We start from the raw sequence: 16397 nt of genomic DNA, 5'->3' as shown, positions 1-16397 counted from the left end.
TCCTGACTCTGATGCCTGTATATATTTGGAGTTTGCATGTTCTCCCCGTGGTCGTGTGGGAAAAATAAAAAAACTCCACACTTCCACGTCCCGCTATAACTTCAGCTTGTTTGCAAAACTGTGCGCGTTACAATTTGCCTAATTATTATAATAATTATTATAATTATTGTTATAAGATGGTTTTGCTGTACCTTGATTTGGTCGCATCGTCCATTTCCTCCCACCTTTTTTTATTTGTTAAGTCGTTTATTATTATTATCTGTGTACGGAACTGGATAATTATTGATGTGCAGCGTTGTGGGATGAAATTGCATGAATGATGCTCTATAACATCAAATTATTATTATTACCTGCTTCTGGAAATAATCGCATCTTGAAACAGTTCGATCCTGACTCTGATGCCTGGTGTATATTTGGAGTTTGCATGTTCTCCTAATGGTCGTGTAGATGTTTTTCTCCAGGTCCTCCAGTTTTCCCCTCCACATTGGAGAATCAACATCACGCCTCCCGCGTATTTGGCCGCTCTACATTTCCACGCGATAAGCCCCCTTTGTTGAGCTAGCATTTGTGATGGCCAGAATTGGTGCAGTGGTTAGTGAGCTGCGCTATGCACGTGGCCACTTGGGTTTGATTCCCGGCTAAGGTCTAACACCACCAGTGGTGAGTGGTATCAGAACTGGATCACCCCCAACCCCCTCCCCCACTGCCTTTACTCCAGCATATATTGGTGAATTATGGTCAAACAACCCCATGACAGATGCAGTGTGACATGGTTTGTATCCAGCAGTGGATTGAAAATGGTATGTAATGACGATTAGTTAGAAATATGTTCTACTGTTGAAGGATCTTAAGGTTATGTGGAAATTTAACCGCCTCTACGGGGAGGGATTCCACGTAACCTTAAGATCCTTCAACAAACTATTACTTCGTGTCCATTCTACGTGACTTTACCGAAAGAACTAAGAAGATGAATCCCTGCAGTCACGAAAGCTTTCAATCGAAATATGTTCTACTGTGTTCATCAAATATCTATATCTTTTAAAATATGGTCTATTTCTCTTTCAACGGTGCGTGTCTTCATAACGCGAATTGGATATAATGCAATGAATGTATCAGGGAACACATTTTTTATAACGTGGATGTGAACAGAACTACGTCGCGCGAGTAGGAATAAGCAGTACGGCTGCCTCGGCGTAGCATCGCACGAGGCATTGGGATGCTGCTGGATGCTTCTAGATGCTACCCACGCGCCTCAGTCTTTGTTCAACCTGCGTACGCATCTCACTTGTTATCGCTGACTGCTCTTTACCCCATACCTGTCAACCCACACGGTTTACCCCGTATTCTTGTACAGGGAAATTGAGTATTCAGGTCCATACGGCGTACAGCGGTTTCAATACGGACAATTTATGTTGTATATTTGTTTGTGTTTCTCCCTTGTAATGGGACTTTTTAGGATGAACATTAAGATTTAAAAGGGCGACCAATAAATGTCTGAATTGGTCTTTAATAAAGTAGGCACTGTTAAGGGTTTTACAGGCATGGCTTTGCCCTATATTATATATTATTTATTATAACACCATTCTTGTTCTTTAGGAACGCAAACTACCGTCTTTTAGGAAAATGCCAATTCTTACGAAAGGCTAATAATTCTGGCTGCAGTCTGCAATAGTGGATGCTAGAGATTAGCTTCCAATTTCCAGATGAATCCAACACAATCCCAAAAAACCAGGCCAAGATTCACATTTAGGATGTTTCAAAGAATATATGTTTCAGATTGATCCGAATTGAGATGTAACAGGAAGTGATGTCACTTTCATGACATCACATGAATGCTTTTACCGCCAAAAAGTTCCGTCACAATGACGCCACTTTTGTTTAAATTATGAAAACACGAAAAATATTAACATTAAAATGATTGTTTCACTGTTGAATTTTATATGTTCGAACGCATATGATGCAGTTACTAATGGGGCTAAACCTCCTACACTTCGTTACTCAAGAAGATGTAACGTGAAACCCATGCCACGTGTCTATGGTATGCTGAAATATCTATTTTTTATTATTACATGTGAATAAAAAAAATTGGGACTAAAATTTTAACATTCCGTGACGCAAGATCAACGTGAAACACATGCCGCGTGTCTACGGTGTGTTGAAAGTTAATTTTAATTATTACATGTGAATTAAAAAAATATGCAATAATTGGGACTAAAATTTCAACATTCCGTTATGCAAAAACATCAACGTGAAACACATGCCGCTTGTTTACGCTGTTGTGTTGTCCCCCGTTATGGGGAGCGGTAGTGTAGCGGTTAGCGCGCTGCGCTATGAACCTGGCGACCCGGGTTCGATTCCCGCTCACGGTCAACACCAGTGACGATTATCTGAACCGGTCCCGGGCCTCCCCTGGGTCGACTCAGCCTCAAATGAGTACCTGGTGCGGTGTGTAGTAAACATTGCCACTAGGGAGACAAAGGCGGTCGGGCGTGGTGCTGGCCACCCACCCCCTCGTGTACCGTTCCGGCCTTCATAGGTGCTCGCTAACAGCACTTGCCCCTACAGTCTGTTAAGGCTATATGGGGGATCTTTGCCTTTGTTGTCCCCCGTACAGCTGGACGACATGAAGGCCCTGCTGCTGACCCTCGACGCCAAGCGACTGGAGCACATGAACAAGCTGTACCGGCAGGAGCAGCGAGCCCAGCGCGAGCAGCGCGGTGGGAGCGCCGCTGTCAAGGCCTTCGGCGGGGCAGACGAGACATGGAAGCAGCAGGTGTGACGAGAAGAACAAATAAAACCTAATATTTTTTTTATTTTACCAGGTAATGCCCCATTGAGTTGTAAAGCTCTTTTTCCAAAGCGATCTGGCTATCGAAAATTAGAGCTCATTGAAGTGGCTTATCACGTGGAAATGTAGGGGAGATGTTAACTACCTCGCCTGGTATGTATGAGGTCGCAGGTTCGATCCCGACCCTGACGCCTGCTGTATATTTGGAGTTTGCAATTTCTCCCCGTGGTCGTGTGGATTTTTCTCCGGGTTCTCCGGGGTTTCCCTATGCATTTAGAAACATGCTAGAAAATATTTGGCTGCTATAAAGTACCACATGATAAGCCACTGCGTTGAGCTATAATTTGTGGCCACGGTCGCTTCTGAATAAGAGCTCAGTGGGCCTTACCCAGTAAAATAAAATAAAAAAGTTTTTATAGCAGCCAAATATTCTAAATGCACGTTGATTCTAAATGTGGAAGGAAAACCCTGAATTAAAAATCCACAATACCACGGGGAGAATATGCAACTTAAAATATACACCAGGCATCAGGGTTGGAATCGAACCCACGACCTCCTGTATAACAGGCAAAATAGTTAACATCTTGCCACCGTGGCATAGAAGTGTCTCGGCCCAGTTGCATAGAAGTGTAAATAATTATTACTGTTAAAGGCATCAAAAATGTGTTGAGTTTTCAAGTTTATTTTGCTTAACGCAGCTGAGAACTCAAGAGACCAAGGAACGTCTCATTTGCAAGAGTGACCTGGGTCAAGCAAACAACATGAAACTAAGTACGAAAATGAAGCAATTATAAATCAAGAGTACAAACAATAAAAGAAAAATTGGAGAGAAAAAACACAGCATGCGAAATTGAAAAGGGTGCAAAACCATAATCACTCAGATATAAATTGAATTTACAAACTACCCTTAATGTGGAATCTCACCGTATCTATTTTACTTAATTTGATGAGGCTGCTGTGCTATTCAGGTCACATATCCTTTATGTGAGTAGCAGGTGCCATCACCTACTACTACGCTATACTGTGATGACCAGGGCTGTCAGGTCCCACTTATTAATAAAGACAAATACAAAGATCCCCCATATAGCCTTTAACAGATTGTTAGGGCAAGTGCTCTGGACAATTTTGACTATCATTTTCAAAGTTTTGCTTTTCAACAATTGGCATATTTTTCCACGTGACAACTTGATTTGATTGACTCTTTCGGGCGAGGGAGGATTATAGCAAAACATTGAAATTATACCCACATGACGATCTAACCCGAATGAATTATGAAAAATGAAATTTATCATGAAAGCCTAAGTATGAAATTCATTTAAAATGCTTTGACTTTTCAAAGATCATATTTCATTCCTCTCCCACAAGATAGAAAATTGTCGCATGGGCAATCATCTTGAAGTCATCCATCACGAGTGACAACAGTCGGCACTGAAGCCTATTCTGGTCCTGATGATGATGAATATGAATCATATAACAACACACAGAAGCCCCAAAGAATACACACTTAATGATGTAATATTTAAACAAAGCAAGTCTTTGTGGCAGTTAATAAATTATAGATGTCTGCCAATAAAGTTAGGAATAGTTCTTGGAAAACACATGCCTGCATAGCCTCAACATAATATTGAAAAAAAATTCCCCCTCTGGCTCATAATGCCATATGCTTGTGAAAATGATCAGAACCTACCAGACAACTGAAATAACAATTTGAAACCTAACATCTGAGTGAGGTCAGTCTACTAGCGGCATGGTGTGACGGTTAGCACAGTGGACTTGCACAGTGGACTTACAATCCAGAAGTCGTCGATCGTAAAAAAGAAATGGTGCAACTTTCTCAGAATTCCCATCCCCTTCTTCTGGGCGCCAAGTTGAGAGTCTACCAGTGCTGTGTTTTGTTGGTGTCGTTGTACCGTGGTGTGGAGGCCTGGACATTGCTTCAAGCCGATTTGGATTGGTTGCAGTCCTTCCACACGCGATGCCAAAAGATGCCTCTGTGGCATCCGATGGCTCGACTTCGTCAGAAATGTCACCTTCAGCATCTGCGACCAGTCCCCTAGCGATCGAGAGCTCAGTTGGAGAGACACGGCTCTGTCACTCTGTGGACACGGGGCCCCGTCTTGATGCGCAAACTCCAGCAGCGAATTACGAAACTTCAGCTGGCGGTCGACGTTCGAAGCGGACTACGACCCTTAAAGGAACGGCGCTGCTCCCCGTGATCGCCCATCACCCCGTGATCGCCCTCCGTGGTCGCCCCCCCGCCCCCCTCCGTGCTGTGTACGGCAGCGAGAGCAGTTCATGCAAACTGCTGCTGCAAGAGGTCACAAGTTTAGCGCAATGCTCCTTCGCTGATTACGCGTGATGAGTTAATTAATCTTCTGTCCTCCCAACAATCTAAGTGGGTACATCACAGGTCGCCGATTGGCAGGTGGCTTGTGGTTGGGGTAAAGTTGCGGGTACTCCCAGCTTTTCCAAGACGTCTCGCCAGCATGGAAGAGTAGGCCAAAATACTTGGGCGAAGGCCCTTCCACCAGGCATGACGTAAGCAAGTAATCCCACGGCTGCACCATTTGAACGCGATGTTATTTCACATTTGGTCGCGTTTTGGTTCATGTCATTTTTTGAAGGTGTCACTGTTTTTTGTTTCCTCTGAAACTTCACGCTAGATGGAAGCTGAGAAATTACATCACCAGATGCTGAAGCAACAACTGCAACTCTCTGCTATTCAGGTGGCTAGTCACACTTTACCAGCCAACTATATACAATATGTTTGTACGTTGAACTTCTTTAGCACCCACAATTAATCCAGTTCTTAATTTTCCTGCTGTATATTAATTATAACCCGAAGAGATTTTGTTCATTGACAAACTGAACCAAAGATTTGTCATTATTTTTATTAACTCAAATTAAGCATTCGCATGGTAGTGGAAAATATGAATAACAAACTAAATAAGCAGACAATATATCTCCTTCACATCCCCTTCTCTTCACGTAAATAAAAAAGTATATCCTAGACAACCCAACAACCGCACAGCCTTCTGGGAATGCGTAATTTCAGCAGCGTTCTTTCAATCCAAGCAAACTCGACATGCAGTGCCTCATCAGCAGAGCCAGCCGCACTTGCTTCGATGATGGAGAACTGCCGATAGTACAGGCAAGGACCCTCCTCGCTTGACACTTTGGGGTCCTTAGTTCGATGCAAATTTATATCAAAATGCATAATAATCATTCATGCCATTTTGGACAGTACAAATGACAAAATAAGTAATCAGAAATGGAATAGCACTTTCATTTTATATAGCGTAATTTCTGCGAATAGCATCTCATAACGCTGTACATGGATTCTATATAAGGGGACCAAATCCCATATACAGCCATTACCAAACAAATGAAAACCCTACTACTACTAGCAAAATTATTTAAAATGAATAACAGAAATAAAGAAATGGCACTGAAAAAAAAGCACAAACAAGATAAAGGTTATCATTACAGAAATTAGTCCATTAGGTCACATCCCAGACGACAATACGTGCGTCTCCTTCATATACCCATCTTGACACGTAAAAAAAACAGTATTACTCTTTTAGTTTAAAATAAAATCATTAACCTCTTCAAAGCAATAATTCATCCTACAAAGGCAATGGGGTTTAATTATTCTCTGTGCGCACGTAAAGCTGAGCCCCCTTGGTCGGCACGAGCCGTTAACCCAGGGGTTGCGGGTCGGCAACCTGTGGCTCTGGAGATGAAGGTCCGCTGCTTCGCGACGTTATTTATTAAGGGACCACTGTCTCGTATTCACCACAGTGCATTGCGGCTCTTGAAATATTGAGTTTTTGTATGAAATAAAAAAAACATGGCCCTTCTTGTTATTTCGGGTTGCCGACCCCCCCCCCCCCCCACCCCTGGGTTAACCCAACCGCTGGCCGTTTGTCCCAGCTGCGCGGGGCGCGCACGCGCGACTCGCTCCGGACGTCGAGGCCCACGACCGCTCCGATGTTCCCGAGCCGCCCGACGAGCCACAGGAGTTTGCGAGCGTCCTCCCAGGCAGCCCGCCGGACGTCCCCTCGCAGCGCCGCCGTTCACGCGACGCCCGCCCAGGAGACGCCCGCGACACCCTCCGCCGACGCCCCCGCCGGCACCACCGCTCTGGTCTCCCGGCAGGTGTTTGCTGCGTTGCACAGCCAGACTCATTGGCAACATTGTCATCCGTGCAACACTTTGGCTTTTGCAGCCAATGGTAGCGATTCACAATAGCGGTTTTTTTTTTGGGGGGGGGGGTGGGTTAGGCCACTTAATTATCTGGCCTAATGTGTTTTGGTAAGAACCCTCTCTCCAGCACCGGACATAGCGCGATGAATTAAATTGTCACGTGGTGCACAGGCGTTCAACAACGTGCCAATCGTTATTATTTCAGCTTGATCACTGCTGAGTTAGAACACAATTCTCACAAATTCATTTAACAATTAGACACGTGGCGTTTCACTTGAAGCTTGTGCGAAGGATCTTCATGACAGAATTCAAGAAGTCAGAATAACTTTCTAAATTTGTCAGAATCGTTGTTCAACTTACCGGTGAGCTGAAACAATCGTAATTGATGTGTTAAAGGTTTGCCCACGTGACAATTAATTTGTATGGCTGTGTCGGGTGGTAGAGAAATACACAAATATGGCCGGTTCATTCTGTGGCCTAACCAAAAATATATATTTAATTACATGCTTTTGCATTACATATTTATTATAAACGATCAAATAAACCTTTTCAGCATTTCACCAAGCTCTGGCTTTTGTGCTCATGGCTCCAGCGAGATGCTCTGACCTCTTGTTTTTTATTTTTCTGCAGATGACGCCAGCAACAGAAAAAATGCATTTAAAATTTGCAGATGCTGTTAAAGATCACGTGACTTCGACGAATGAACCTGCGATATCTGGCACTCGTAACCAGGTGAGTCACTTGATTGCATTGCACAATCGTGCCTGTGGTGCAGTGGGGCTGAGCGTAGAGATCATGATGGTGGTTGCGTGATGGTGGTGGTTGTGTTCTGGGGAGCGGTAGTGTAGCAGTCAGTGCATTGCGCTATGAACCCAGGGACGATTATCTGAATTGGTTCTGGGCCTCCCCTCGGTGGACTCTGCCTCAAATGAGTACCTGTAGCAGTTTGTAAACATTGCCACTCGGGAGACAAAGGCGTCCGTTTGTGGTGCTGGCCACCCACCTCGTGTGCCTTGCCGGCCTTCATAGTTGCTCAGCAACAGCACTTGCCCCAACCGTCTGTTAAGGCTATACGGGAGATCTTTGTGTTCTGGTGGTGGTGATGATAATGGTGGTTTTAGTTGTTGTGGTGGCAAGGGTGGTGATTAAAATGGTGTTGGAATGATAATAGTGGTGGTGGTGGTATTGGCGATGGTTTTGGTGGCGATGGTGAGTATGGTAATTATGTTGGAATTGCTTGTGAATCCCCAGGCTCAGAACTCACCACTGAGCGGGGGCTTAGCAGATTGGGAGTGACGGAGAGGGAGAGAGAGCTATACACTGAGACAAACCAAATAGCCAGATAGCTTTAGAGATGCAAAGACGAAAATACAGAGAGACAGGAAGCCACTTAACATAGACATACAATCTTCTGTGTTATAGCAATCACATTATATCTGAGGAGATTTCCTCAATGTTTTTTTTTCCTGATATAATTACAAAACAAGAAGATTAGATTAGTCTGTCAGGGGGAATGAGACCCCCACCACCAACCCCCCCCCCCTCCAAACCCACTTTTCCATGCAGGAGTGGGGACTCAGCCCATGGACCCAAGGATGCTGCCACCACAATAAAAAAAAATAAGATCGCCCTTAGGACGTGGCACAAACCTTTCCACTCACTGCTGCTCTGAGCCGCTATCCCCAAGCATTCTCAATCGCACGCGAGGACACAACCGAATTCAGCAATGCTCCCAAACTGTTCGCGGATGCAGCCGTGAATTAACGTGCTCGTTGAATTGCTTATCTTGTTTGGTCTCAGCCAGAGAAAGACAGATGGGCACAGAAGAAGACGCTGGGCCATCGATTTCCAGGATACAGGGACCATTCTGCCCCAAGGCCTCTCACAGGTGCCACTGACAATTGAATTTGACATCCTCATCTTTGTCTACATCTTTCCTACAGCATTCTGTACACTCAAGCTTATTTTAGCCAGTGTTCCAGAGCAGGGCCTGATTTTTGGCACTGAACCGATCCAATTGCCACTGATAAATATTGTCTTGAGATGTTGCGATGCCTCCTCCGCCAGAGAGACGTGTGCGGGAGTGGTTGCGCACGACGATAATAGCCCACAGAAGTTTTCTGCGCGGTTGTAGATTCGGTGTGCAACACGAGTGCAGACATTGCTATCGAATTCAGAGTGTTTGTGCAGAAAGACTCCATGCATAGTGCTAATTCAGAATCGGAATATGTATTTATCCTGGAGGAATCCGATGAACTCTGAAGCTCTCTTTCACAGATATCCAGTAGGGACGGGTCAGAACGTTAAAAAAAAAATACAGAAATACGATAGGAGTGCAAAGTATAGGAAAGGTAAACAATCACACTAACAAAAATTCAACTGAACTATTTTGATTTTACCAGGTGAAGTCCCCTTCTTTATTTATTGCGGTCTGGCCACAAATGATAGCTCAACAAAGTACATTATAATCACGTGGACATATAAAGCAACCAGATTGTCTCGCCACTGTCTTGCCCGTGCTCCTTCCCATGTTCGTGCTGCCACATGCAGAATGCTGCGGTGCTGTAGGATCATCACGTATAGTATAATATCCACGTCTTTACCGCCCTACCCGCGCTTCGGTGGGTCACGTGGAATTGTAAGACTCCAAAACCACGTGGTTTCAGGAGATGGCAGCACAACGATTGGCTGTGTCCAGCCACCTGTGGTGGATTTTCAGTGCTCCGGTTTCCTCCCACACGAAAACAAGTCTCTTTATGAACGTATTCTGTCTAACATCTCGATGCAAGGCCCTCCTTAATGAGTCTTGAGACTTGCGATTCTTTTATGGATAAATGCTGTTATTAAAATGAAAATGATTTACTATTATGGTAATGCGATTTAAGTTTGCACCAGTGAGTATCGATGTAATACGCTGCATGCTTCATGATGCACAGCTGAACATGCGCGCACTGACTGCCTTGCAATCTACAGCAGCGTTCCTCATTAGCAAGGCCCGCGATGCCACTGACATCCCCCTGGTGGCCTTTAGTGCGGCCCCTGACGTGTGGCCCCCTACAATACATAAAAGTGAAAACACCCCCATCATCATCATCTTCATCATCGTGCTGCTGTCAAAGCCACAATGGTTTTAAATGAGGCGGCCCTCACACTGACGATGCCTTATTGGCGAAAGTGGCCCTCCTCTGAAAACGAGTGAAGAATACTGGTCTGCAGGGTGGTCCAGGTGTTTTGTGACCACAAATTCAGTGACCTCTAACTGTTTTTCCCTTCGCATATATATTTTCTATGTTTTAAATAAAATGCACTTACAAAAATATTACGTTTAAGATCATTGAATGGGGGTCACAAGACATCTGGACAATCATTTACAGCTAAATATAGAGGCCAGAGGTATAATAATGTATAATGACTCTGGAGCGATTCTACCTCTCTGGCTTCTGCATGTGCTATTCGGAAGGGTCATTGCCCAAAACGTCGCCTATTATATATTTCTGTTTCTTTTGAAGGCCACACAGTGTTATTGACGAATGTGTTGCGTTTGTTTGTCCTCTGTCCTAGTTAGATCGCCAAAATAATGTTTCCACAAATGCTGTTTTCTACCCGTTGGTGGCAGATCGACAGCTTAAACCACCACGCACATTGTGCCACTTTTTACGTGTTAAAACAATTACGCAACAATGCGTTTCAACCAATGATCAAATAAAACATCGGTCTGTGTCATTGCAAGCTCATTGGCGCCTCTCATTCGCACGGATGTCCTTTTGAATCGGAGCTCCCTGCTGACCTTCCACATTTGCATTCTTGTCAGCCCCGGCGGTGACTCGCAGGGTCCGAAGCGTCAGCACCGGGCATCGCACCACAGATGCCTGGGAGCGGCTGATGTCAAGCGGTAAATAGGTCGTCATCTGTAAGAGGTTTTTTGGGGTTAGATTGCATACATATAAATGTGTCGTTAAGCCCGTTACCACCCGACGCAGCCAATTCAGTAAGGTTTGTCACGTGAACAGAACATGTCGCCTGATGAATCTTGTTGTAATTACTGGTGAAACGTGGTACTCAGATTGTAAACGTTGTGGATTTGCTCTCCAACACATCGGTGTGCTGTACTAGTGTTGTGGTGCAAGTGACGACACTGACGCAGCGGTAGAGTTGCCACCTTGTGCGGGATTTACCCAGGCAGGTGGCAACCCGGATTTAACCTGAGCAGTGCAGGGAATTAGCATCAGTGTTCGGTTGGCAGGAACTGATCGTTACTGAGATCTGCGTACCGGTGTTGATTTCAACCACGTGACATTCTACTGCACAGTTTCCATACACCCAGGCTGACTGAGAAACAAATGCGCCTGCGAAAAATGTGGTGACCCGATTCTTTATAGCCGCCAGAGTGTTAGAAAGTTTAACATTGTAAGGGCTTAAGATTGTAGTGGAAACTAAAAACATGCATGGGGGTGGGGTGGGGGGTAGCGTTTTAAACAAGAATTTTCATGGTGAATGTCAAAGTAACATTTCTTGCCGTGCAAAGATGAAGACACGGCATTGCGCGTGACTCATGAAAAGCCTCCTGAGGCTCGAGTCCCAGGGTTGATGATCTTCCTATGTTCGCGCCTTACGCGATCGCCCATTCCTACCCAAGGCAAAAAAAAACCGAGGTCACTGACACCAATTAAGTGTAAAAGCACAACGTTGCGTTAACGATGACATTTAAACGAAGCTCGTGAACTAGGCTGTAATTAACTTTGCGTGACAGCCACTAGAGATATGTAATCCCAGTTCGAGCGAGCTGTTTGTGTAATAAACACCGATACTGTACTTTATTTAAAATGATGGCTCGCCCATGGTTGTGGAAAGTGGAGAAACGTGACCAGTGACATCAAATGGATTGTGGAATAAATAAATAAATTCATTTAACGATTCCGCGAGAATTTGTGTGTGTGACTTGCGGGTCTGCAACTTCAACGATACGGTGCGAGTCTGTTCCACCGTTCCCTTATCTGGGGAGCCATCCTGGTCGCAGAGTTCCCATAAGTCTCAGTCAGAATTCGGTGAATTCAAAATCTGACGTAGGGTGGTGGTGCGGGGTCAACGCAGCCCATCACCTCGCCAGGGTGGGCACCGACTTCTCCTGAGAGGTCCTCAGTGGTCGTTCTATCGAGAGACTGCTCCCTGCCATGTGGATGTTCGTTTGAGTTTGACTTCTCTATTTGTGGTGGGGGGGGGGGGGGTGTGCGGTAGGCAGTGGTTCGCTTTGTCCCTCACATTAGGAATCTAGGGTACATATAATTTATTTACAATCTTGATTGTAAACTACTGAAAATAAATTAATAATGGTGTACAATTTGGGAGGGGGGGCATTGCCCCCCACCGCGTGCCCCCCCCCCCAAAAAAAAACCTTCGACCATCGCTGAGGACTACCTCCCGAAATAACCCCACCAAACCTTCACCTCAGTCGAGCGACAACGGTTACCGTCACATTAAAACAAGGACGTCCATTATATAAACTTGGTAAATGTCTACCGTTGCAGAATTCCTCTCCCCCCCCCCCCCCCATTCGTAACGTTCCAGAATCCCGTGCCGCACTTGAGCGTCACCTCGCGCAGCGCTCGGAAGTGTGGGGGGGTGGTGGTGGTGGTGGACAAGTGCTCTCTCTCTCTCTCACTGCGCCCAATGCCTTCGAGACATCCTGGAACAAGCGGCTAGTCCACCTTGCAAACGTATTGACCCAGGCGCCGTGGGACATCATGAGAGAGCTCACACGTCAATCACAGCCTCTGCCCCGGCGCTGCGCTGGACCTTCAACTCGCGGCCACCGCCGTCTGCAGCTTACCACGCAATCTTGTTCTAGATAACAATATAAATACATTATCCGTAATAGAGGAGGGTTTTTTATTTTCTCGGGTTAGATCGCGTGCATATAAATGTGTCGTTAATCAACGCCACCACCCGACGCAGCCAATTCGTAAGGTTTGTTGCATAAACAGAGCACGCCAATTCGTTGCTAGTTCAGCACAGCCGTGTGTTGTAGCGCAAATCCACAACATTTGCAAACCGAGTATGACGTTTCGCCAGTAATTACAACGAGCAGCATCAGCATCATCAGGCGTGTTTAACGACGCGTTTATATTTACGCGATCTCACTTTAAAAAAACTGATGAAGCGAATTGTGTTGGTGATGCTGCTGCTGCATTGGCAGTGCTGCACAAGCACAATCAACAACCTCAACAATCTAGGTTTGAAACTTTCGTGACTGCAGGAATCCATACTCTTTGGTTCTTTCGGTAAAGTCACGTAGGTAGAAAATAAAACAAATTAAATTAAATCACGACGTTTCGGGCGCAACACAAGCGTCCGTCATCAAATGGGACAACCCCCTGGCTCCCCCCCCCCCCCTTACCTATATAGCCTCTTGTTACAGCAGCTCCTTTGCCCACTTCAGCAATTTGTTTCTAGCTGTGGTTGTCCCACCTGATGACGGACGCTTGTGTTGTGCCCGAAACGTCGTGATTTAATTTATTTTATTTTATACCTACCACGTGACTTTACCGAAAGAACCAAAGAGTGTGGAGCCCTGCAAGTCACGAAAACTTCAAATCAATATTGCATATTCCAATTTCAAAACTGGTTATCAGAATTTGTTTTTAAGATTTTGTTTTATTTAATTCTAATCAGGCCCCGTCGTGTAAACTAAGTACGCTCTCCAAATCTTGTCCACTACGGCCTGTGTATGTGTGTGCGATTAAGAAGAGTCATTGCCAAAGAAAATTAACCCGTCATATAAAACAAATTCCTCTTTAGGCCCACCACCATTGTTACTGAAGAATGTGATGAGATTTCAACGGAAATAACGAGGCTCACCCAGACGCCTGCGTTGCTTGCTTTGTAGGAGGGCATTCGAGCACACATCGAGTTTACTCAACAAGTAAAGCCCCAAACACGGCTTAACATTCTTTGGTTCGTCCGGTAAAGTCACGTAGAAAGAAAGTAAATAACAGAAATACGACGTCTCGATTGCAACACAAGCAACCATCATCAGGTACAAATGAATGAGAAAACAAACAGCGAACTTGGAAATACAATGCAATACAACACAGAGAGTAGGCTAACACAACAGTCAACACCCCACCTGGTTGATTACGTTCTTCCAAAGATTGCTAAATTTGAGAGAGAGACAAAACGCAGATACGGAGACACACAGACAGACACACAAGCTGAGAGAGACTCACACAGAGACAGAGAGAGACACACATAGGCACACAGAAAAACAACGTCTCTGTGTCGAGGCCTTAAATTGAGAGAGAGGGGGGGGCAGAGGGGGAGTTGTGTGGAATTCCTGTCCATAGGGGACGGATGAGCTGGTTGCTTGTGTTGCAATCGAAACGTCGTATTCTATTATTTAATTTATTTTCTTTCTACGTGACTTTACCAAAATAACCAAAGAGTAATTATTGCAGTCACGAAAGCTATGAATCTAGTTTGAACGGCTTAAATAGTGAACATCACATACGCAGTGAGGCTTCTGGTCGTCAATTATTGTTTAAACGACATGCAAGCTCTGTGTTTAGTGTGTTGTTCCCACCCCTCCTCCACGCACCTCCGATTAGCCACAGTTGGTGCGAAAGACGTTCAACACACACGCGCACACACGTGCATTATACACCAGAATACCAGGGCCCGCAAGTAACAATCTTGGAATTCATATTCTTGGTTCTTTCGGTAGAGTCACGTAGAAGGGAACTAATAAAATAAAACATAATAAAATAAAATTATCACGACGTTTCGGCCACAACGCAAGCAGCCGTCCTCAGGTCATTAGGACGCTGTCTTCCCTGCAGTCACGAAAGATTTACATCGAAATTTAAATCTTGTAATTGGAGAAAATGTTGGGTTGAAGGATGTGAATGCATGCCTGATATTTATTTATGTATTTCGCTGACCGGCATTGCAGCCGACGTCATCTGTAAACAAAAGACAAAGAACCCCCGTATAGCCTTAACATACTGTTGGGGCAAGTGCTGTTAGCGAGCGCCTATGAAGGCCGGCACGGTACATGAGGCGATGGGTGGCCAGCACCACACCCGGTAGCCTTGGTCTCACCACTGGCGATGTTTACACACACTCACCAGCTACTCATTTGAGGCTGAGTCGACCTAGGGGAGGCCTAGGACCGGTTCGAATAATTTTCACTGGCTTTGGCCGTGAGCGGAACATCGAACTCGGGTCGCCGGGTTCGTAGCGCAGCGCGCAAGCCACTATGCTACCGCTCCCCGTCATCTGCAATACAAATTCTTAATGTTGTGGATTCACTCTTCAAATACACGGGTGGGCTGTAGAAGTAACTAATTGGCGTTTTGTTAACGCGACACATTTTTTACTGATTGGCCGTGTCGGGTGGTGGAGGGTTGCGACGCATTTATAATAACGCGATCTAACCCAAAAACTTTTATTATGAATAATACTGGTCGCGAACGCCTACGTGTTAAACTGCAATATAAAAAAACTCACGCACACTCCTCGTGACCATAGTCCACTTAATCCGCGCTGTAAAGAAGCCCGGACGAAGATGAGAAGCTTGCACCGTGACAGCAGCCGCAGCCACGCCGTGTGTGGTCCATTCCCCTTGCTCAGTGTGACCCGCACTTGTCAGACGATGAGCTCAATTACAGTGCACCATCACTTATTCAGTTTTCTACCATCAGGGAACATTTGGTAATGTGGCGCCGTGGTGTAATGGCACTGCAATGCAGTATTTGTGTTTTCTCCTCCCCATGAGACACTTTCCCTCCTTGACGATGCAGTCCTAAAAGTAGTCAGCAACTCGGGAGCATGGTGCCACGTAGAAAGCCTCACTTAGTCTCAGGAGGGTCCTGTCGGGTTTCCTCAGCAAGGAGTGATGATTTTCTGCGCGTAAACAAACTGAGCAATTTGCAAATCCATTTTTTTATATTTGGGCCATGGCTTACTCTTCCGAATAACGTAATGGGATCTTTAAACGTCCGCTGTGAGGCAGATGGAGTGGAGTATTTCCGGTTAATACACCTGCAGTATTAACCAGGGCGACCACTCGTTTCGAACCGCGAAGCTCTGCAACAAGCGGCGAAAAAGCGCTACTGCAGTACCATAAGCAAGGTCTTCTTTGTCTGTCTTAACTCCACCTTTCCATGGTGTGCCACGGGTCAAAGGTTCCGCAGCAGCCATTCATTTGATGTGCGTGTGGTCATCTTTGGTTCACGCGCTTCGAGCTGTAGTCGCAAACCCTGGCTCGAGATGATTTTGCTTTGTACTCGGGGGGGAAAAAAATGTTCTGTGCTCTGCAGCCTTGCGCTGGTTCCGTCAACAAAGAGTTGTAGTAATTCGTGACAGCGAACGCGGGCAGGGGGGGGGGAAGGCACAGCGCAACAGCTCA

The 16397-nt window shown here is 45.4% G+C and overlaps 1 protein-coding gene across 2 annotated transcripts in view; it reads left to right on the top strand.

Annotated features, from left to right (window-relative positions):
• LOC116943742 (uncharacterized) overlaps window positions 1-11909 on the top strand; it is a 36605-nt gene extending 24696 nt beyond the window's left edge. For both annotated transcript variants that reach the window (XM_032956873.2, XM_032956872.2), the window contains exons 8-13: window positions 2615-2773; window positions 5452-5514; window positions 6722-6946; window positions 7625-7726; window positions 8795-8882; window positions 10806-11909. In XM_032956873.2, the coding sequence (XP_032812764.1) occupies window positions 2615-2773; window positions 5452-5514; window positions 6722-6946; window positions 7625-7726; window positions 8795-8882; window positions 10806-10894 (726 nt within the window). In that variant the 3' untranslated portion in view covers window positions 10895-11909. The remainder of the gene's footprint in view (window positions 1-2614; window positions 2774-5451; window positions 5515-6721; window positions 6947-7624; window positions 7727-8794; window positions 8883-10805) is intronic.
• Window positions 11910-16397: the final 4488 nt, after the last annotated feature.

Source organism: Petromyzon marinus, chromosome 19 (assembly GCF_048934315.1).
Source record: "Petromyzon marinus isolate PM22_M1 ecotype Great Lakes invasive population chromosome 19, UKy_Petmar_22M1.pri1.0, whole genome shotgun sequence".
Lineage (NCBI taxonomy): Eukaryota > Metazoa > Chordata > Hyperoartia > Petromyzontiformes > Petromyzontidae > Petromyzon > Petromyzon marinus.
Note: the sequence above shows the minus strand (reverse complement) of the source record. Positions and strands in the feature narration are given on the sequence as shown.